This window comes from Nicrophorus vespilloides, unplaced genomic scaffold (genome assembly GCF_001412225.1).
Source record: "Nicrophorus vespilloides isolate i.1.1-1 unplaced genomic scaffold, Nicve_v1.0, whole genome shotgun sequence".
NCBI classification, from domain to species: domain Eukaryota; kingdom Metazoa; phylum Arthropoda; class Insecta; order Coleoptera; family Silphidae; genus Nicrophorus; species Nicrophorus vespilloides.
The window spans coordinates 54,851-78,424 of record NW_017095979.1 but is presented as its reverse complement, the minus strand read 5'-3'; the positions used below and the strand labels follow the sequence as shown (position 1 = coordinate 78,424).

The 23,574-nt window shown below is 31.0% G+C and overlaps 1 protein-coding gene across 1 annotated transcript; it reads left to right on the top strand.

Moving 5' to 3' along the window:
- Positions 1-769: 769 nt before the first annotated feature.
- Positions 770-23,078, top strand: LOC108569062 (neuroligin-4, X-linked-like). Its single transcript, XM_017930453.1, has 2 exons — positions 770-799; positions 22,496-23,078. Exon 2 carries the CDS (start codon positions 22,596-22,598, stop codon positions 23,076-23,078), a length of 483 nt encoding a protein of 160 aa, XP_017785942.1. The 5' UTR covers positions 770-799; positions 22,496-22,595.
- The last annotated feature ends 496 nt before the right edge of the window (positions 23,079-23,574 follow it).

The window sequence follows — 23,574 nt, the reverse complement described above, 5'->3', positions numbered from 1 at the left end:
TCTATTATGATTTCGTAATCATTGAAAATAATGTTTGAAAATTATGTACAAATTTGATTAAAAAATGTATATAATAACTTAGATCAAATAATAAAAAAACGCTTTAAACTATTGTCTTTAAGACTCAAATATTATATTTATTTCTTTTTATTTTTGATACATTTTTATTATGGTATAACTTTTATACACTGCGCTTCTATATACAATTTCAACAGTTTTATGAGTCAAAACGCATTAAATTCTCTGTATAGAAAGTATGGAAGTGTTAAAAAATGAACAGCTTATAACCTGTTACACGCTTATGTTAATACGCTAATACTTTGTAAATTTCTAACTTTCAAGATTAGACTTATTTACAATTAGAAACCAAAATATTATAATTAGTTGACGCCTTAGTATAATATTTTATAATTAATTATTTCTGTTTTTTAAATTTTCTTAGAGAAATTACGTAATGGTATGAAATCTGTTATTTATGTCATTTGTATGTGCAGCAACACCTCGTAAAATGCGGGTAATCGAAACCGCACTAATCGAGGACTTTCAAACTTCATATAACATACACACTCGCATCTTATCTCTCATAACGAGAATTAAATGGATGACGATACAAACCTGCTAAATGTACATATAAACTGCATAAAAAGAGCCTTGACTATATAATTTTTAAAATGGGCTATACTTAATCCTCACAGATCGAAATCGCACTATCCGAGATATTGCTTTATCTTATAAATAATGCAGTTATTAGTAATATTCTTTTTGTTACAGGTTAATCAAATTGAAGTTATTATTAGATGTAAGTTTAATTACTATAGTTAATAGCGTAATAAAGCTTGCATCTGAAAATGTTATAAATTAATGTAATGAATATTAAACCAAAATAATTTTGGTAGCTTAATGTGAACTATTACTATTATATATGATAAAGCTAAACTTATTACATCTAAACATGATATCTGTATATTAAGATCGCATTAGTCTACTACTTTATGTATTAATAATTATTTTATTACGTGCGTTATATAGAAAAATAATATGAATATATAATATTTTGAGATAAACTATAATTTCATTAGAAAAAGTAATATATAATTCAATACTAAAAGCTCCATTTTCTAATATTTTTCTTGTTAAACCACTGTATAATGTAGTCATCAACACTAACTCCTTCCGTCATCTCTACTTAACATGCAGTGCGCATGACATTCTTAATGTGGCCCTTCAAGAACTCTGTTATCAATTTTTTAAGTGGTTTTTAGGGCTTTATGACTTTTCTCTATCAAATAAAGGTAGGACTCAATTTAGAATTAGTTTGATTTAATGATATTAAAATTGTCGTTTGGCTTCGAAATTCAAAACGACGATGGTAAGAATGATAGATTAGGATTAGGATAGGTTAGGAAATTTAAAATTGCCTTTATAAAAAGTCACTAATATTTATCCCGTAGTATAAATTACATGGTATTATACAGATCAATAATAATCTTTATTGACCACTAATACGATTACTGTCCATCAACTAAAAGCTTTTAGCCTACTAATATTTGGTATTACAAAATTATTAACATAATTCTGCAATATTCACTACAATTATAATCTCACTACTAATACCAAAATCTGAATAAGCACTGAATGTAATTGTAGACAGATAGAAATCTAATTACACTTTTTATATTATATTAAAAAAAAAGTTATATTTTGAATTGTTATTAATTCTTATTTTTATTTATTTAAACATTTTTATTGAACAATTTTGTAATATCTATTTAATAATTCATTGACTTTATGGTAACCATTAGTTTTAACCATCCGCAACATCGAGATGATCTAACTAACCGAAGCTGCATGGCTCTGTACCATTACTCTGTAACTCATAATAGAGTAGAAGAGACTGTGGTATGCCAGCATCAATCCCTAGGGTACCTCTCCCCAGTAACGACTTTAGCAGGAATACCGCAGAGCAAAGCTCACCGCTATGACAATACCCAGTTACATTTCACTGTGGTTCTTGTATTTGCACTACTTCAATTTACAATAGTCATATTAATTATCTTTTCTTTCAAGTTTTAATACTTTCATTTAACAAAAATGTATTCGATCCCAATTTACTATAGTTTCAAACAAACTAAATTTAAATTTATATTTAGAATTCAAAAGTACACAAAATTCCTATTTTAAACATAAATTATCGTTTTTTTTTATACAAGAAAGTCTCTTTTTTGTGCAGTACATTTTTAAGCGGTTTTAAAATCCTTGATTAGTCCGGTTTTAAACTTAATATTGAGTTGTAATATTTTTTCAATTACCAATGTGCTAGATTCCCAATAAAATTGTTCATTGATTTATTGATTCGTATTGAAATGTACTGAATTTGTGATGTAAATCACGCTCAACATATATATATATATTTTTTAGTGTAAATTTTCGTATTTCCATAATCCGAGTCGAGGCCGAAAACAGGATGAATGTGCCGGGTTATGGCGTGTGATTAGATTGCCTATAATTTTTGTATTGCGATGTCGAGGTGTGATGATGCCAGAGAAATAGGGAGGACTGTCTGTTGACGTGCAAATGTACTGAATTAAATTATAATCAGAGCAATGAAATCTGCCAGACGCGAATTAACATATCTAATAATATATAGTCCTTTGCTTGGTGTAAGGATCTCTTGCTGTGCTGTGAACGAGAAATTACCATAAAGCGGTCAGTCGAGTTTCTCTGTTTTTAGTAGCAAGACCTAATTAGCAACAAATATGATATGATAGATGATACTTTCTCAACGACCCCAATTATGTCGTCAGACTCTTCTGCATGATTTATAAGCATGTGGCGGGTTTGAAGCGAAATTGCAAGTTTTCCCAGTCGATTCACATTTCACGAGCAATCTGCAGCCTTTAACATCTATTATATAATATATATATATATATGTACCAGGCAGTCCTTTCAGATATTCCGTTTGCAGAATCCGGTAACTCATTTAATGCAATGCTAGGCACTCAAACATGTCCCATCACTCGTAAATAACCCATAATTTTTAAGTGCACCCGATTTGCGTTTTGTGGAACGATTATCCAACCAGGACAATATAACCAAAAGCAGCCAACACCAAAACGAACCAAAAAAAAATAAAACACAACATGACTGTTTTTGGCTGCAATGGCACTAAAGCCGTTTTACCGTTTAATAAATCGCATTAAAATTGTATTTGGTTGGAGGCATCGATTTATGCAAATTTTGACGTTTATTCTGTGCCTGCTTGCACTGAACGCTTTCCACCATTTTATTTCGATCGATTAAATTATACGCAATTCAAATTAATTAGCTATTAAAATGCCACTTTCAGTTTATAGTTTATCATTATATTTAATGCAACTATAATTAGTTGTTCCATTCATTAAACAACCGCTCTACCTATGAAACGGATTCATATCATTGGTTCAAATTTTAGAAAATCATTTCAACAGATATTATGAAAAGCATTGTTGCCGCCACGCTTTGTTATTGATGCGGATTCAATCGATGTTGCAGATAATTTTGGTTAAATCTGTTTTGTTTTTAATTAATTAGTTACAGTAATTATGATCATTATATTTACGCCCATTCTAACGCGTAAGTAAATCGAGTGTCTTCACAAAACATCAATATAGAAAAATATTCTATTGGAAATATATAACGTTACAAATTATCATTTAGTCAATAAACTTAACTTTACAAATTAATTTTAAACTTAGGTTACATAATTTAAATGATTCATAAAAAAATACGAAGTTTGACTGTTTGACTGTACTTAATATTACATAAATTAAAAAAAGGGTTAAAGTTTAATGTAGGAAGATAAGAACTATTTTTGTTACAATTGTGATTTTCTGCTCTATGAAATCGCTTTATTCTTTTTTTTATCTACATGCACGATTATGTGAACATTTTCGATCAATTCCTATCAATGTTGAGGTGTACCCTTGAAATCACTGGAAACACTTTTCGGTCGAGAACAACCGCGTTGTACTATTCCACACATTCCATTAAATTTTTTGTCAATCATAATTTTTAATCTGCGCGCTAGCACTAAAGGCACAAAGAACCGGAAAACACATCACGCGAACAAAACACATTTCGTTTGAATCGCAATTTTCAAGTCAAATTTCCAAACATATTTTGCTGCATATGTACGTCAACGTTTAAAAGAGCTGCACGAAATATCAGCATAAAAACAAACGAGAATAGGTAAGGGGTGCATACGAATGTATGTGTGAGAGAGAGAGTGAGAAAGGGTGATGGAGAGAACAGACGGGTCCTGTTGTAAATGAAAAGCTCGACCACTGTAAAACGTTGGCTCATGGAAAACGCGTGATCATTACGTCGGAAATAGAAGAATTTCAAATTAAATTCTGTGTCTCATTTGGACGTCGAATGTTGCTCTTCCTCCACCCCTCGGCATGTTCGCTTCAACCCCCGCAGCTCTCAATGTTTTCGACGTGCACAACTTAAACGGACAGGGATAGGCAAGAGTGTGGAGGACGGTAGGTGGCGGATTGCGGGTAGAGCAAACGCACACCCAACACCCATCCATACATAAGCGCTTCGTCGCATCAGAAAACCGCAAGAATTTCATTAGAGCAATTACATGTTCAATTGCATCCTTGCAAATGCTATTGATGTTAATGTCTCTGCACGTTTTCTGAAAATATCACATTTCATACAATTTAATCAAAATGCAACTACTAGAAGCAATTGATAGGAGATTAAATTGCAAATCATGAAATTCTATTTCAATTCAAGCTATTCGTTATATAGAAAGAGTTCAAATTAATTGTGTTTTTCTATCATTATGTTTTGCTTCTATTGTTTCTCCCCGTACACATCCGTAATTCCCTGAAAATCCAAGAAAGAAAGTTTTAAAAAATAAGATCTGATTAAACGATGTACTTGAAGTCATCATATCTAAAATATTGCTGGATTAGTACTCTTTCCGTTTTGCTAGTTGTCCTAACAAGATCTGCTTTTTACGCTCGAGTTATAATCATGTTTGCTACGCTTTACAGTTACAATGAACATCATTTTATGATCAGATTTTGTGGTTAAACTGGTGAAATATTAAAAATAATTTAATTAAAAATATTTATGAAAATACACTTTTATATTATTACCATACAAATTTAGAAGAAATTTAATATTGCTATAACTATTTGAGCATGAACTTTCCAATAATTTAATACACTATATAATATTTAATATTAGTTGTAAACTGTAATGAACGTGAAACCAATATGTTCGGTGTTAATTTGCAATAAGTTTGTTGTTAGTTCCACGCTATAATTATAAAATCTCTGTTTCATAGTTATTATTACTCTATAATTAATTGTTTTTCTAACGCAAGAAAAAATAAAATCATACAATACATATTCAATTTCATTTACAGTTTTTCTTTGATTTATGAATCGAAATTTCTTCGTTAAGCAAAACTCCGTTTTCAGAGGTAAAAAAATACTATGACTAGAATGGGGATGCAATCCTTGGTAAAGAACATAAACACTATTAACTTAGTGAAAACATATTTAAACTCATATTATTTAAAGTTGTTATTTGTGATTTAATTCTTTCTTAATTTAACAATTGAGTATATTTCTATTTATTATTACATTTAGCACTTATAGCACTTATTGAATAACAGTAGCACTTCTCAAAAATTGAATTTTGCGAATTTTTAATGCGAATAAATAAACTTTTAGAATATATTTAAAACAAAAGTATGTTTAGCATTTAAAGATGAAATAAACTATGCGTATGAAACGTGAAGATTTTCTAAATATATTTTTTTTATCCTGGGATTTTCTATTCGATGCATAAATCTAACCTTCGCATTTAAAGTCACCCTAAAATCCAATGATTGGAACGACCCCACGACCGCACCATGCTGTAACCTTTAGACTGTGAAGCGATTTTTCATGCATCAAGTAATAATAGTAAAACCTAAAACAGATTGGAATATTTACGTTAAATCAGATTGAAACATAAAAAAAAATAAAGTCAATTATGATTTATTTCCATTTATAAAAAATATTTATTTTAATATTTAGTTAGTTGTAGCTTCATAACTCGCGTGGCGTCTGTAAAGTAAAAAATTATAAAACCACTACTCGCATGACTATGCTGAGAATATTTTGCTGATAATCCTTCAGCGCATTATTCTAAATCGTTAATCGGGATTGATCCGATGTCTCACAGTCGCTGCGCGAGTAAACACAACTTTAAATTTCTTATTTATATAATTGAATTACTAAAAGTAATAAATAGCCTTTTTAATATTAAATATTAACTTTTTGTCTTGATATTACTTTTATATATTTAGGTTAGCTCAGAAGAATGACAAAAACGTAAATTTTACTCATTTCCTACATAAATCTATTTTGTAATATAAAACTATTACACTTTCGAATAGGATTACTACATGTCACACGAGCATTTAAAAAAAGCTCTAGCACTTATAATCCATTTAACTGACGTATCCTTTTTTTCTATACTCTTTCCAAAGCCGGTCCTGAAAATTGCAAATTCGCAATTTGTACGTCGAGTTTAGGACTGTCCGGAACTTATGATTGGCTAAATTTAGCAACGGTCACTCTTTCTGGTACGTTATTTCAGGACGAACAAAAAAGGGGAAATTGAAATTAATAGGACACACAACTGGATTTATTGACGGACTTGAAAATTTCACCCCATCCATAATGGATTTTTGATTTCCATCAGATAATAAATGGGAGAATATAGTGAGTAGATTTACTGGGTGGCTGTAATAGAACTGGTCCTAATGGTTTAAATCTGGATATAAACGCGACCCCAAAACACGCATTTTCGCCGCCTTGATCCGTTCTATTGCATCAATTACACCATAGGATAGCAGTTGAAATTTAATAGAAGGGTTTCGGGAGGAAATTGTTTCACAGATATTTCCATTCGATGGAGGGAAGTAAGTGGGCCGTGTTCGAAAATAAAATCGATAACTGATTTTCTACTCGATGTGAAAACTCAAGGAAATAGAATGGCAATAAACTTTTATATATCTGTATTTATGTTGCGTATTTCCAGAGGAGGATAGAAAATGTACATTACCAGATTTTTTAATTATCTGCACTATCAGAACCGAAACGCATAAATCTTCTGGGGTCTCGACGTTGGTTGGTGAGGAAAAAGGACGACCTTTTATCCTGCCACCCCTTGGGTCGATTCGGATCACTTAAAGGATATCAAACGTAAAATATTACCCGACGCCGATCGTGAATTTTAAAACCGGACCGGTATGAATATTGAAATGCACGAAACAATTCCCTTTTGGATCCATTAGATTTATAGCATCAGAAAAATGGAACCGAAATGGACACAAGACTCAGCGCAGAATTAAATGTTTCCGTGTTGCGAAGTTAATAAATGTCTTTGGAACAGTTAGCCACTTCTCCTTGTGTCAGGTGTCCATTCTTTTAACGACATTGAGATGGTACGATGATAATGGTTCGGTCACAGGATCATTTACGCCATTACGGTGAGGTCCTTGGGGATCGCTACACGTCCGACACTTCAATTTCATCCTCGAAAATAAGGGACGACTTATATAATTCTTCAGGAAAATAAAAAATGAACGGACTTAAATACAGCAGCAGGAATCGAGTGGAAACTGATTGGATTTGGTATTAATGGTTACCACGGGTATCTGCTTTAAAGTGAATCAGAATTCATAAAATGCAGAATTAATTTCAATTCGATTCGCCCGGAATTGATTTACAATTGAAATGATATTACAATTGAAAATATAAAATGGCATTGAAATGCTATGCATTTGACGTCGGAATAATTAAATCGCGATGGCGCACGCTCCATGAACGAATATTTTACGAATTCTTATGAATCCATGAACCAAAATTCATGCTCGAACTTTCCTACAATTTCTTCCCTTTTTTTTCTTCCTCTTCTCTACGTTTCGCCGCAATTTCCATTGTTGATGTACAATTTCGTTGCCGAGGCAATTCCTGAAGGATAAATAAAACATGAGACTATTCACATCCTTGCATGATTACGTTCCTTAAATAATATTGTTGTTATTTAAAAGAATATGAACTGCTTTACTTCACAATAAAAAAAATAGATTTTTAATGCTAAAATAAATAAATGCATCTTAGGATGAATAAATTATTCTCCTTTAAATATGCCTTCTAAATAAATAAACAAATTTCACATACTTTTTGAATCATATTTATTTAAGTCTTTATACATCCATACATATGCTAACGAAGTTTTGGTATAATAAACTTTCAAGAGCTTCATTTAACATTAAAAATATACCAATTGAACAATCATCCCATAAACTATGACCAGAAGTTGTATTAGAAGAATAAACTTAGAGAATGTTAGACATTTAATTGATGCAGAAGGTGATGGTTTTCCAGTGGAAGATTTAGATTCAGGAGATACATTACCTCAGATGGGGTAAAAGTTAATCCTTAGGGCTAATGTGGATTTTCAGCAATTCTTCCTTCATAATAGGATAATTCCGCCATAAATGAATATATTCTGGGGTAATATTTAAAAAAAAATGTAAAATCTTGTTGCATCAATGATAAAATTATGTAATATGAAACTATGCTTTACATTCCTGAAATAACATTTTTGTTTCCAAAAAGAAGAAGTGTAACTTCTTTGTTTTTTAATAACAGAACCATTCTCAAACGTTTATTATTTTTTTTTGGCAAAGAAATAAAAAAAAACTAAATAACTGCATCCAGTAAAAACATCGTTTGATCTTTCCTTTGAAAGTTCCTCCTAATTAAACGAACATATTTCACGAAAACGTCATTATGGTAAATGCACGTCTTTTCTTTCCATGTTAATATTATAAATTACTTGCTTTAGATATTTTTTTCATATCCCGTTGAAGAGCGGAATAAAATTATCTGCAAACATGCATAAAGCCCGTAAATGCTTTATGAAAAATATGCCGGGGTGCAATGCACTTTACTAATGCTCTGCAGTAACTTTAAATTATGCCGCAATACTAATGTTCGAAAGTGAATTAAATATTTACAATTTACTCTCTCAGTGAGCTGGAATTTATATACTATTAGGGTCAACACTAATGTGTTCTGTTTCCTTATTTTCTTGCTTACTCAGTTTATACAGCAACAAATCCTGTTTAGTATTTAAAATTATTTTATTTATTTTTACACACTGTTTTATTACATACTGAAAATAAGAATATTAATGCGGAAAAAAACTTATGTAGTTATTTTTTAAATAAAGAAGTTTACGTTATCTACAAGAAACATAAAACTACGTACACAATTACAATTTTTAGTCCAAAAATATAGAAAAATTATTGTTAATTTCATATCCCAATGATGAAAATCTTACTTACATTTAGATAATATATAATTATATAATGGGTGCAAAAAGCTTTATCTATATAATATATCATTATGTATTAAGTACTGAATCTTGTTGTTAAATCTTGACATTGCATGCAATAACATGACTTTTTCATGACGTTAAAGGAAGAGCTCTCAGAGATAAACCACTAAGCGTTAGGACAGTGAACGGATGGAGAACGTGCCTCAGGACTACCGGCTAAGAGTAACATTCGCAGGATGTGGATCTAAAACAGGATATTATAGTTCTGTTGCTAAAAATGAGATATGTGACCGAGACGCTACATTTTACTTTTTCAATATATTTCTATTATCCTGGCAGTTACATGATATTTGTTGCTTAATTTTCTAATGGAATTTTAATATTAGAATTAATATTGATGGGTATAATTTAAGTTTAAGTACATTCACAATTAGAGTGTTTATGGTTTTATCACGTAGACAAATTATGCCTAAATTGATCAAATCAAAGCAACAAATTAAGTAAATGTACATTTTGATATTTTCACTCACAATTATTGTATATTTGGACTTATAATGTAGACAAAACAAAAAATCATGTAGTGTTTATTCCTTTATGTCAAGTTATGACATGAAAATTCTGAAACTTGTCTATAACTAATACTGATGGCACTCAGAATCAAAGATTTAAAGAAATTAATCTTAACTGCAATTACATACCTAATTTGAAAAAAAACAGTTCGAATTCAATATAAATATAACACATCTGTTTTTGTACACTTGCTGAACATAAAAAGTTTTTCTGTTTTGTTTGTTATTTGAAAGTTTGTTTGGAATATAAAAGTAAACAGAGTTAAACATATTTTATAAAGTGCAATAAGATCAGACAATTTGGAATGGTTCCATTGGAAAATGGTAATTTAGGCCAGGGTTAACGTATTAAATCTGCAACGGGCATTAATTCGCTTTTGGCAAGGACCTTGCGCATTTACTTAGGACGTATAATTTATGAATATAACACGTATCCGAAACTATATCATGCAGCTGAAATTATGATGCCATTATGCCGGAAGACAATTTTCAATGCGCAGTGTTTAATTCCCGGGAAAATGGCGCTGGAAACCGGGATAGGGGACGGTTTTAGGGTCAACTGGGCGAGCTATATCCTAAGTAACCCTTAACGCGTGTTTTCTCTATGCGGCTATGTGGAAATAAAAAGGAATTGTAATTAACTTACACATCTCCATTTCCTTTCCCTTTTGTGCTCCGCTGCAGTTTACACGGTGGGTTATATGGTGTTTGAAGGGAGGCGGGCGAAAGAGGAAGGGAAGCCGAGTTTGCTTAGATATAACTAGGGCTCGAGTACTCGGTCCGACGTCTCGAGAAAGACTTCCTTTTATACAACAATAGATTTTCAAGTGAGAAATGAAACAAAAAAATACATACACACACATATATAAGGGATGTAAGAGGGTGTGTGTATATATATAGAGAGAGTGAAGTCGGAGAATGGAAGCGTCTCATACATACACACGCATATATACGTATCTATATATATATATTATATACATATATAGTTTATCCTGACCAGATTTATGGCCGTAAATTCACTTCCAAAAGAAGTGAATGCGGCCAACAAACTTGTCTGAAGATTTCTTTATTATTTCATATTCGGGGAGATCCACATCGAGCTTATTATTATTTAACCGAGTCTTCTTATGTGGGGAATTGCGACCTAATTTTGACCGCTCCAATTGCGAACTTTCCCAATCATAACAAATAACAAACTCCATTACCAATTTCCATTTTGATCGTACAATAACATAAGTGAAGTTTGCGTTTAATGGAATCAGCGATTATGATGCAGTAATTAAAAACTGCTTCATGTGCATTGATTGCATTCAATAAGTTTCCAAATTGCTACGATTTGATTTTATGCTGATAATATTTCATTCATAATCTGGACCAATCATTCAATTAAATTGATTTATTATATACTTATGAATGGTTTACTAATTTATTACATCATACTATTCATATGGTAATAACCTTTTGTTGTACATATTTATATAATTTTTTATGTACATTTATGTATTTTTTATTTATTTATCTTACTATAAGAATTACATTAAGAAAAATTAACTATTGTAATTAAGTGAAAATAAATGCATTTTTAACTTATATTTGACGTGGTTGTTTTGTTACTGCGATCTTTTGTCGTTTTCTTTTGTGCGCTTTTGTTACAGCGTCATTGTTTTCTAAATTTTGTTGTTGTCAATTTGTTTACTAGATTTTTTAATGGTTCATAATTTTACTTTATATATATTTTCATTTGCAAGTTTGTGGAATTTAATTTGGATTTTGTGAAATTATTTAATGTTGCCGTTGAAAAGCAAAATTAATTACACAAAGAGTGTTGCTCGTAACACAATGAAATTTAATATTGTATATTCACATTGTTTGTTTTTTAACATTATTGATTTATTAATTGTAATTAAGAAAAATAATTATTATTATTCATACAAAATTTAATTAGTATATAGTGCAGCTTCGATCAGTGCGGATTCACTATAGTACGGTTCAAAACAATCTGAATTTTAATTGAAAAATAAAAATAAATTCTAAAAAAGAGGACGAAATATCTTTAATGTATATAAACATTAATGTCCTTTTACTGCACTTTTTAAGTATTTAAGTACTTTGAAACATCAGCATATACGAATAACCGTATTATGCGAGGTATTGCTGTATTTCTTAGATTCTGTTTTATTGGACATAAACCGATAATAAATTTATAATTATTTGTAAAAATTCGTTACTGAAGTAAATTTTTATTGTATTAAAAAAAATCACTAATATATATGTAATTCAATTTGTTTTGAAGCTTTAGAATTTAATTACCAAATGAAAAACAAACAAAAAAAGTGACTTCAATTACTCGGATCAAAAGGATATTTTTTTATCCGTGCTTTGAGATTATTTAATCAAATTACTTGTAATTCCATCAAAAATGAATTCATATTGGATTCTGTTTCAATTTAATGAAGCGCGAAAAGATTTATTAAAATAAGTTACTGGGGGAGTAAGCTACAAGATGAAGAGAGCAAAAAAAAAATATAAAGAAAGAAGGAAACCGGGTGTCCAGCGGAAAATTTATCTTCTTTTCATTGAGTCTACGAGACCGAACGTTTCCACCCATTACGCATTCTGGAGCTGTGGATTTTTGTCGCGTAAAAAAAAGCACGTAAAGTGAAACGGACAAACGAAAACTATTCGTGAACGGGTGATACGATCAATCACGGGGATGCTTAAGATAAATTTAATAAATGCGAAGCCTAGTCCATCCATCTGGACATTTTTTTTCTTCTTTGTTTTTTTTTTTGTGATATTGCGATTTCGTCGGCCGACGTGTATACAAAATTTTTCTAAACAATTTTCCCGTCTGCCGTCCTTTTGTTCGATGTGATTGCATGCGGAAAATATGAGAATACACACCCCCGCCCAAGGGATGCTGGATTTCAAAAGGAATCACTGTAACGAACCGAACATCGTCTTGTATATTAAAAGTTGGAAAATATCTCAATCGCATGTACAAGATGTATATTTGCAGACGATATTTTAATATGCAAACTTAACTTTCCTGTCAATCGATGTTGATTTCTGTTTGTGCCATTTTTAAAGCTACAACAAACGAACGTCAATAAGTATTATTTACATTTCAGTTATCTGTAATGACTGATGAATATTGTAGTTAAATATTGATTTACTGTAGTACATATTTTATAATATATTTCACATTTAAAGTGAATAATTGTTTAACCAATAATGTAAATAAATAATAGACAGTTATTAGTTTATCAATACAAATAAATTATTCAATTTAATTAAAAATAAACATTAATGTTTTCCCGTTTTCCCGAGAAAAAAATAATAAAAATCCTGGTAAACAAAATCTACTATAATTACAATAATCAAAGATATTTGTGTATTTGTGAAATTTTCTATTTAATTTTTATATAATGCTTCTACAATTTTACCTTTTCATTCAATTCTGTACATTTTTTTGAGAATTTATCGAGAAGATTCCTAAATTACTGTAAATAAAACCCATTTAATCAAAATGAAAACAGTTAAAACTTTAGCAATCTGAAACTATTTGAAGAAATTAACAATCATAGAATAACATACAACTCATTGCGTGTAATCATTTGGAATATTCTAATTCTAACATTAAGCACGTTATTAGCTACAAATTGAAAATAATGAGAAATATTGATTTTTTATTAAATCTATAAAAAAAAACCTTAAATAAATTAAAACTTCTGTTAGAAATAACTTTGATCTGTAACATGATTTGCTTAATAAATATATTGTGTTATATTGCTTTGAAGTTAAACTAGAAAAGAAACGAATCGAGAGTGGCCTATCTTATTGGTTTCTATAAAATATATCATCCAAGATATTTGAATTCTTCCGCTCGGTGTATTTTATTTTCTTACCACTCGAATTCTCTCCAGGGCTCCGCTGTGATTGCTTCGACCTAGTTTATATTTTAAAATAAATACTATCTCTCTGTAAAGAAATAATCGTTAACTTTTAATTAAAATTTACCGGAACATTGTTCAATATTGCCAATATATATACAGATTCGAATTATATTATTTCAGTTAAAATTGTATTATTCAATAGTTCCATTGATTAATTTATTCACAATTTAATTCCATTACTTCTATAGAATATCACAATTAATATACGATAAAAAAAATCATCAAAATATAAAAAAAATACTCAATTTGGATTTTGTAATAGTTTTGAAAATTATGTTTTTTCTTGTATATTGTTTTAAAGCCTTCGATTAGTTTGGCTTCTAACAGTCCGATATATTGATGGAACTGATAACCCGGACTATGCGAGGTATTCCTCTACTATAGTTTATATTTTTTGTTATATTTTGGTAAAACTTTTCCATATAATAATAATAATAGAAATAGAATAAGTTAACTTCTCCAAAGAGTTATTGATCATATCTCTTTCTGCTCAAACGTTGATAGTTGGGATTACATCTTGTTATTATTAATATAAAATTTTAAATTAACAATGCTTTTATAAAGTTTAAAAGTATATAGTTTTGATATATTAAATTTACTTTTTGTATGAAACTTTGGTAATATTAATATATAACAGTTGGGATTAAAAAATGTGTGCATGTTCCAAGTAATTTAAATCGTTCTTGTTTAATATGTTCGTGTCTTTGCAGACTATTGATTTAATATGTAAAACTATTTACATACCACGAATGAATCATTCTCATCATACTTGTATGTCTATCAAGCATTAAAAATGATAATCGCAATTTTTATGATAGTTTATACTAAATAATGTTTATATAATGTGAAATAAGTGCAGATTTTAATGATGAAGCAAAGTTTTGTTTAAGAAATTAAAGATTTGTATATTAAATTTGCAGATGTTGAAACTACTTTTAATATTTGTGCAAAAAATGTTCGTATATTAATTCTGAAAAATGAAACAAACAAAAAATTATAATATTATTTTAAATATTAATTTTAGTTTAATATTTGTTCTAAAAATATAATTTAGTAATTTATTTAAAAAAAAACACATTGTAATTAATAATATCTGAAGTAAGAGAAAAGAAATAAAAATGAAGAAACAAATCATAAAACCGTAATAAAAATATTAATATCGCAAAATTACATTTAGAAAGTTAGGCGAAGTGAAATTGAAAAAAATAAAAGAAATCAGAGATGCGAAGAAGAAAAAGAGAGCGAGAATCTGGTGGGATTTTAATTTTCTGGGGGGTCATCACTCAGCTCGAGCATAATTTAATACAATTCCACATAATCCCAGAAACTTTAAATTGCCTGTTGGATCAACATTTTTACGCCCATTATCTTTTCATACTCTTTTTAATTACTTATTTGATTAATCGCGGCTTCGAGTAGTAGAAGCAGCAGCAAAATGCATTGCACGCAATGGATAGAGGAAAACTTCACATGAATATATCCCTTGCAGGAGTGGCGGAAAAAGTCTACTAATGGAAAAGCTCTTTGAACCAACACACAAGCAATTTTTATGAATTACCCTGGCATTAATGCATTCAACTGGTTCGCATTTCGTTGTTTCCTCGTATCATTCGAATCCCACTGGAAGCAATACATTAAGTACATTTGCTTCACACATTAACCTTTCATTATAATTTTTATTACCTAACTAATTGCTGAGATACTCCTTTTATCATCATCATCATCATTATTATATAACAAGTAAATATATTTATTTGTGTCAGTTTGGTATTGATTCCGACTGCGCCCTGTTTCTATTTATAAATCTCCTGGAATAAAGCAATCTTTTCCAGGGTAATTATCTATAATTGAGAGGATCTCCAAATAGAGTGTGAGAAGGGAGGAGGAAACACTTCGACGTCGTCGGCGGCGGTAGCTTATCTATAGATAACCTGTGAAAGAAATCAAATCGTTTCTAAAGCGCCTCGCAATGCCCGACACCGAAGCGACTCCATTTGATAAATCAATCGGTCCGCTTTTCTTGTTACAAATTGAGTGCGCCACCCGATTTTATTTCCGCAATTTCACGGCTAACTAAGTTATAACGCATTAACTTGCTTACTCTTCTTTTGGTCCATTTTGCATGAACGAACCTTCACAACTGTCAACTTTAACGTTCGTATTTCAATTACGTTTCGCATTGTTTCTCTCAATTTTTACAAAATACAATTTAGTAATTTAATCACAAACTACGGCTAGTAGCTAGAAATGTCTTTATCTTTCTACTTTGTTGTTGAAGATAATAAGTATACAAAGGCAGTACCCACGGGTGGATAATTAACGTTGAGGGTCCTGGGCTAACACTAGCATTAAGATTGTCGTGGGTCCTTAAATTAATAAAGTAAATAATATTGTAAAACATTAAGTAAATAATAATTCAAACAGTTTTCAATTTCTTATAGATAAATAATGATGAATTCCGATTTCTATAACTTTTATGTCAATTCTAATACAACTATTTCTCGTGAGTCCCAAATTGTCGCGTAATTACATATACATTATTCATTAGTCAGATTATACAAATCTTCAGAATCACTTAGCATAAATATATGTTGTTCAATTTTGACTCATATTTCACAATAAATCCACGATTTGAATCGGAGAAAATGTATACAACGACATGTTTTCTATCTCGTTACCTTTATTGGAATTACGCTGAGATTTCCTTACATGCCACCATTTCAAAAACATTTTCTACACATTATAATTTCTTACTTCACATAATATAAAATGTATTTAAATTCTTTAAATAATTGATGATTAAGACGTATTTATTTGTAATAATACAAAAAAAGTAATCATTTCATTCTATTATGAGAAAATATATTTATATTTAAACTGTACTCAAATGCATTAATAAAAAAGTTTAATAACTTATGTAAAGTTTTCATTAAGAAAGCACACCAAAAAGATATTATGGCTTGAATCGTAACTCAGTTTAATGTCGACAGTAAAGCATAAAAGATAAAGTTTAAAATATTGACAGCTGCAATTCGCATGGAACCATTAGCGTATTTACAAAATACGTTAACTAAAAAAAAACATAGAAATTATACACCAATAAAATATTTTTAATCGAACGATAAATGAACTGGTCGTATTACTTTATATAATACTTCAAATAACAGTCAATGAGTAATTCAAATTAATTTGTTTTTGAGATCATAATATCCTTCTTTTTGTTTACATAACAGTAGTGAGTTACATGATATTTAATTTTAAGTCTGTTTTTGTTTGGTAAATATAATGAATTTTAACTCCATATTATATAACTTTATTTGAGAATTTAAACGTCAAAACGACACATTGCAAAAACAATAATCACAGTTGAGAAAATATTAATATACAATATTTTTTCTATATGTACACCAATATCATCGACTAGTGCGGTTTCAGACAGTCCGGGATATTGACGGAACACTTGCATGTAATATTGCATAAGCAAAGTATCTTGTTTAAAGGATATGGCTGTAATATTCGCCGCATGTCCGCAAAGGGTTAATCATTGACAAACTTAGTATTAACTAAACTGTGTTTAGTGAGTAAGCACTTAAAATATTGTTGTGCATTAGACATTTGGATTAATATTACGGAACATAATTTGTATAAGATATATACAAAAAAAGAACCAGGTTGGAGGTAGTAACCCATATTAAGGCTGGAAGCGAAAGCAGTCTTTCATAATTCTGAAAACATGTAATTGCGCAACGGCGGTCGCAATATTCTGGGGTAAAACAAAGGGAGTATGCCTGTTTGTCGAGGGAGTGAGTGTAAATAGGAAACGGTTTTGTCCCTCCCGAAAACCGCTGAAACCGCGCTATTTTCTTCTATGGTTCGCCCTTTATTATTGCGCCTAATCTAAAAATCCGCTTAAAATATACGTCCGCATATGAGTAATCCCTTCGCTGCGGGTTAATAACAGCCCGCGGGATTAACACCCTCTCTTGTTGAAATGTTAGAAGCACAAAAAAAACAGCAACTGCAAATAAGTGCGAATGAGAACAAAAAGGGATGAAGTATAATAATAATAAAAACAATAATAACAGACTGAAGGGTGTAATTTTTGTGGTATGGCAACAAGTTGATTGGATCGAATATCATGACAGGGTTTGTTGCCTAGCTCAGATATCGTGCAAATAATTTAGGAAACCACAAGACTTTAATTAGCATAGAACAACAAAGGTCTGTGAAACTGAAATACGAAAAGCTCGCTTAGTACTAACTCATTGCTCTTTAATATCGCATTGTTCTCATGTACGCGTTTAATATAGAATTCAGAAAGTTTTGTTTGGCCATTTTATTTTAATGACGTTTTCTATTTAATTAAAATATAATCCTGAACCGTTTTCATAACAAACTTTCTCCGAGGAATTTGTAAAATGATAATATGGACAATTTATGTTTTTTTTTTCTTAGGAGTAGAAAAGGTTACTACATAAAATTCGATGTTGTCACGTATACCCAAGGTGTCAACCCCTAATGTAGCAGCATGAAAGGTATAAGCATCAAGATTATGATTGATGAGGTTGTTTGACCTTAGTCCTGTTTGACCAAATTATTCTGAAAATAAAATATAAGATAAATCTTATACTTACACTCTGGATAATAACTGTATATTATATAACATTATTTTGATAATTTTAATCGTTAAAACCGTTAGATTTGATCAGTCCGTATTCAGTATTAAAATTCTCAAATATTCTAAAAACTTAGTATCCAAATTTATATTTTTTTTTATACATAAATGCGATCATTTTATAGTTTCAAGTTTCTTTTTATGCAGTTTATTTCATTGTTCTTCGATTAGTCCGGTTTGAAACATTTACTGAATTGATAATGTTAGCATTTGGTGCATTGTTTATTTATAAACACAAACACTTTAATTAAAACAGAATAACGCGTTGCACTTGTTTGCACTATACAAATATAAGCTAAGCAATGTAACTACAAATCGTATTTATGTTTAATTTGTCCGTAAACAAATCGATAGATAAATGCACTTTTGTATATGAACCATTATTGAGTAAATGGAAATAATATGATTCTATGTGTATTCGTCTGGTAAACAAATAAATAATATTATTAGTAAGTAATCTTAATTTAATTTATAAATATAACATGTTCATATACAACGCAGTCTTTTTGCTCATAAAGATATAATTAATTAAATAATTTTGTTGATAGATAAAATATTTAATTCTTGATTTATTTCCAAAAACATTTCGTAGTTAAAATAATAATACTCTTTATTGCAAAAGTCACGTAAAAAAACATTTTCTTCTAAAACAAAAAAAAAATACTACTATTTTACTGATTTCACATTTTTATTGCTCCTAATTTGGCTATTTAGAATTTTGCAGTTTTAGTATTAAATTACATTTTTTTGTGCGTTGAAAACATAATGTGAAGTAACTTGTGTATATTTGCTAACTTTTGGCTGCATACCAAATGCAGTATAATGGGCTTAATGGAACAAATCAACAACTTCTAAATGGAAATATAAAACAAAAGAAAGTTACAAATTCATTTCTAACTTAATTTCAGTTTGAAAAAAAATGTACAGTATTTTAATGTAAGTTAAGTTTATAGTGTGTATTATAACAGTAATTTAAGATTTATAAAAAAAGTAATTTGGAACAATCTATATAGAATATCAGAATAAACAATAGTATTTAATGTTTACAATAAAACTTCTAAGAAATTGAAATTAGCAGAAAATCTATTTAAATTGAAAATTATACCAGAACAAAATATTTATTTAAATATTTTACAAAAAGTTAACTAAAAAATGTAAAGTTCAAATAAAAATAAAATCCATTTTGTATGAAAAAAATATGACTATAAAAAAACAAAGAATAATCTATTATTATATAAGGATAACAAATCTTTAACATTAAATATAAAAATAGAACAAATACGAGATGAGAATGTGATGGAAATAAATATAGTTTAATTTATTGTAATGCCCGTTGTAAGTGCGTTCTTTCCGAGGCGTTATCTATAAAAGTTTCATGGTCGGACCCTAAAAGCCGCCCTCAGAGCAGCCACCAATGCACCTCCGTCCACATCTTACCATCAGTTTAAAGCAAGAAAAATAACCAGACCATTAATTCTCATCTGTCGGCCGGAGATCTCTCCACGTTTTAACCCCCAACGGAGACGACACAGCCCAACATCAACAAACGCACCTTCGCGTCCTAAAAACCTCTGGTTTCCTCGCAAAACAAAAAAAAAAAAGAAAGAGAGTAAACATAGTTATATTTAAGTCACGTATTTAATTAAATCGGATCGTCACTAAACGAGGAATCGGACCAACTCCGATTTGTTCATCAGCGTTTGTTAATTAACGTTATTTACTGTCGGACATTTAAAATTCGTCAGGGGTTGCAGTGCATCTAATCCCCATCGGTATATGCGTTACCCGTTTGACGCGTATACGGGGCAATGCGTAAATAAACGGGAACAAATGAATGTACCCTCTACTTCTTTGCGTCCTCCCCCAGGACTCTTGCTTCGGTCGCTCGCACCATCACTCCTACATGTATATATATATATATACACATGCACACACATCGAAATAAATAAGAAACAGGATCAATGGGTTACGTTTTATTACATTGATCTAGGGGCGTTGTTTACTAGGGGGTGGAAAACAAGTGTTCGATGTTACGGAATCCGGCTGTCGGGAGATAAATTCGATGAGCTCCAATTTCGACTGACTTATATAACAACGCGCCATACATAAAACGCGATCCCATTAGGTATTTCCTTACGAGAAGGGCCCACTCGCAAGTCGAATTAAATATTTCCCTAGCAGAGACCCAATGATTCACTGCTCTTATATATCACTTTTAATTATAGTATAGTCTACATCCAATCTACGTGTACCACTTTAAAATCATCAGTAACAAATTTAATACAAAATGAATCAACATTTATATTTCAAACATATCATAAACTGCAGTTATAGATTCACTTTTTTTTTTTGTAAATTTATGTTATTTTTTGATCCTATATTGTTAAAACTTGTGAAACAACTGTTTTAGTCTAATAGTTGCAATCTATCTATGAAAGTCTTACAAAGACTTTGATAACATCAAAGTAGGTTGACATATACTTACCTACTTTGTCGACTTTGTTATGCGCATTGGTGGTTTTATCATTATATTTATGATGATAATTATTATTAATTTCCACATTTAAACTATTGGTAAATATTCTTAAAAGTAATTAAAATTTACTGTTAGTGCATATTTGTGCTTAGTTATCTAAGTTTGATATTGTTATAAACATTTTAGTCTTATTGGAGAATATTTCGTTATAATGTTGTAACAAACTTCTTTGTATGTATAATTGAATGGAGAAAAGTGAGCATAAAATGGTAATAAAATGTTATGTAAATAGAGAAACTGTGTTATTCGAAAATCGCGTAAATAGTAGAGTGTCTGGATATTTGAATGGCCTTCAGGAAACAAACGCGTTATAACGGGTTTCCTCAAATAAAGTGTTTTCGGGGAAGGCTGACGTCGACGTCGCCGGCGTCGTCGGCGTCCTGTGTGAAATGTGTGCGCTATCCCACTTCTGAAACAATGGCGGCTGATTTACGTCGTTCACTATGGTCTTTGTGTGAGCGTCCGTGCTTTTTGAAATTGTACCCCATTTGTAAAGCTAAAAGTACCAAACGAAAAAACGGCAACCGTCGACGAGGGGAGAAAAGGACGAACGTGAAGGGGTCGTCGTATGGGGACCGAAAACGGCAACCTTTGGGGGTGGTTATGGAAAAAAGAGGTGGCGGTGGTGGAGGCCAACACATGCGGGGCCCCGTCGAGTTTTTGCGTTTCCTCTTTGATCCCTTGTCGTCGCTGTGCGCAATTGTTTCACCTTTGTGAAATCACGTTTGAACGGGAATGTTCAGTTAGGCTATGAAATTTATATCGTTCCGAAACTGAAATTCCCCGTCATTATAATAATATTTTCACTGGGATGGGCTAAATTATTCATCGGCTGCAAACGAAACGGTTTTGATTTCCTACCGAACACAGCTTTCGGGTTCCACAATTCCAATTTTAATACGTTCAGAATCAAACTAATCCACTAAGAAAACACTACGAAACTAATAAAGCCAAACAAGTAGAACCCTTTTCCGGCGATTGGCGCGAGTCATATTCTGTGCATGAAAACGAAATTAGTTTCGCCACCGTTAAAACTTTTGCAGTACAGCAATATATTACAATTGCACGAACTTTCAGAATTTAATTCCTTCTATGAAGAAGGAGAATTTTAAGTTTATTTTTGAAAGGTTTCAAGTTAATCTACCAAAATGAACCTGGATTAATTGATAATTGCTATGGCTAACATTATCGAGTTTAGAATATTAAATGAGGTAATGGTCACAAATAGCTATTTTCTAATATTAAGTAAATGTAGTGGGAATGGAGCGCAAACATTTGGGTAGAAGCGGAGCGAAGAGCGATTGAATACTCGCTGCGCGTACTAATTAAAAGTAAAATTAATTAAAATGTTTGGTTCCAGATGATGGCGGAATCGAACGGATGTGAGCGACAAGTGTTCATTGGAAACCCGCCCTGTTTACACCTAGACATCTGTATCTGAGTGAACTACAGGAGATGTAATGCGTGGATCGTTGGAGATGGGACCGTTTAGTAGGCTGCTCGTCCTCGCTGCCCTTTTCATCGGATGCAATGCATTTACGAAGAATGCGAAAATAAGTACACGGATCGTGCAGACACGTTACGGCCGGTTGCAAGGATTAGTTCTACCGATGGACCAGCATAGATACCTGAAACCAATCGAAGTGTTTCTCGGTGTTCCATACGCTACGCCGCCAGTGTTATCAAATAGGTTCAGCCCTACAAGAGCACCGAGTCCCTGGGATGGAGTTCGCGTTTCTGATAAACTAGGACCGGTATGCCCTCAGAAGCTACCCGACATCTCCAATGAAACCGCCGCTTTGGAACGAATGCCCAAAGGGCGACTCGAGTATCTTAAGAGGCTTCTACCCTACCTGAAGAACCAAAGCGAAGACTGCCTCTATCTCAATATTTACGCCCCCTCTCAAGGTAAATACGTTTCCTTTCAATTTTCTTTAGAATAATCACTATAAGACGAAGTAGCGTCCTATTGAATTTGGTATTAATTAATTACCTTGTATTTAATATGGATGGTGTGCCGTTGTATTTATGAGCTCGATCAATTTCTCAACTGCACGACTTAATTGATATGCAAAATTGCAAGCTCACATCCGAGGGCCAACGGAACATTTTTCACCCACGTGAAGTATCGCGCAGACAATTTAGATTAATGGTTCCAGGAAACCACTCTCAAAATTCCATATTAAATTCTAATTTACTTGCAAAAAAATCTATCTCCTGCATTGAAGACCTTCGTGCAAAAACTATCATCTGCGAATTCAAATTTCTTTCACATCACATCAATAATCTACAGCGCTTTTTAATAGTTCATTATTTCAATCCATCGATATCAATTACATGCCTCGTCGAATTACATTATATTCAACGTGTAGTTTCGAAAAGTACAATTCTGCTTTTATCCAATTATAAACTCATTCTCATTTTTTTTCTAACTTTTGT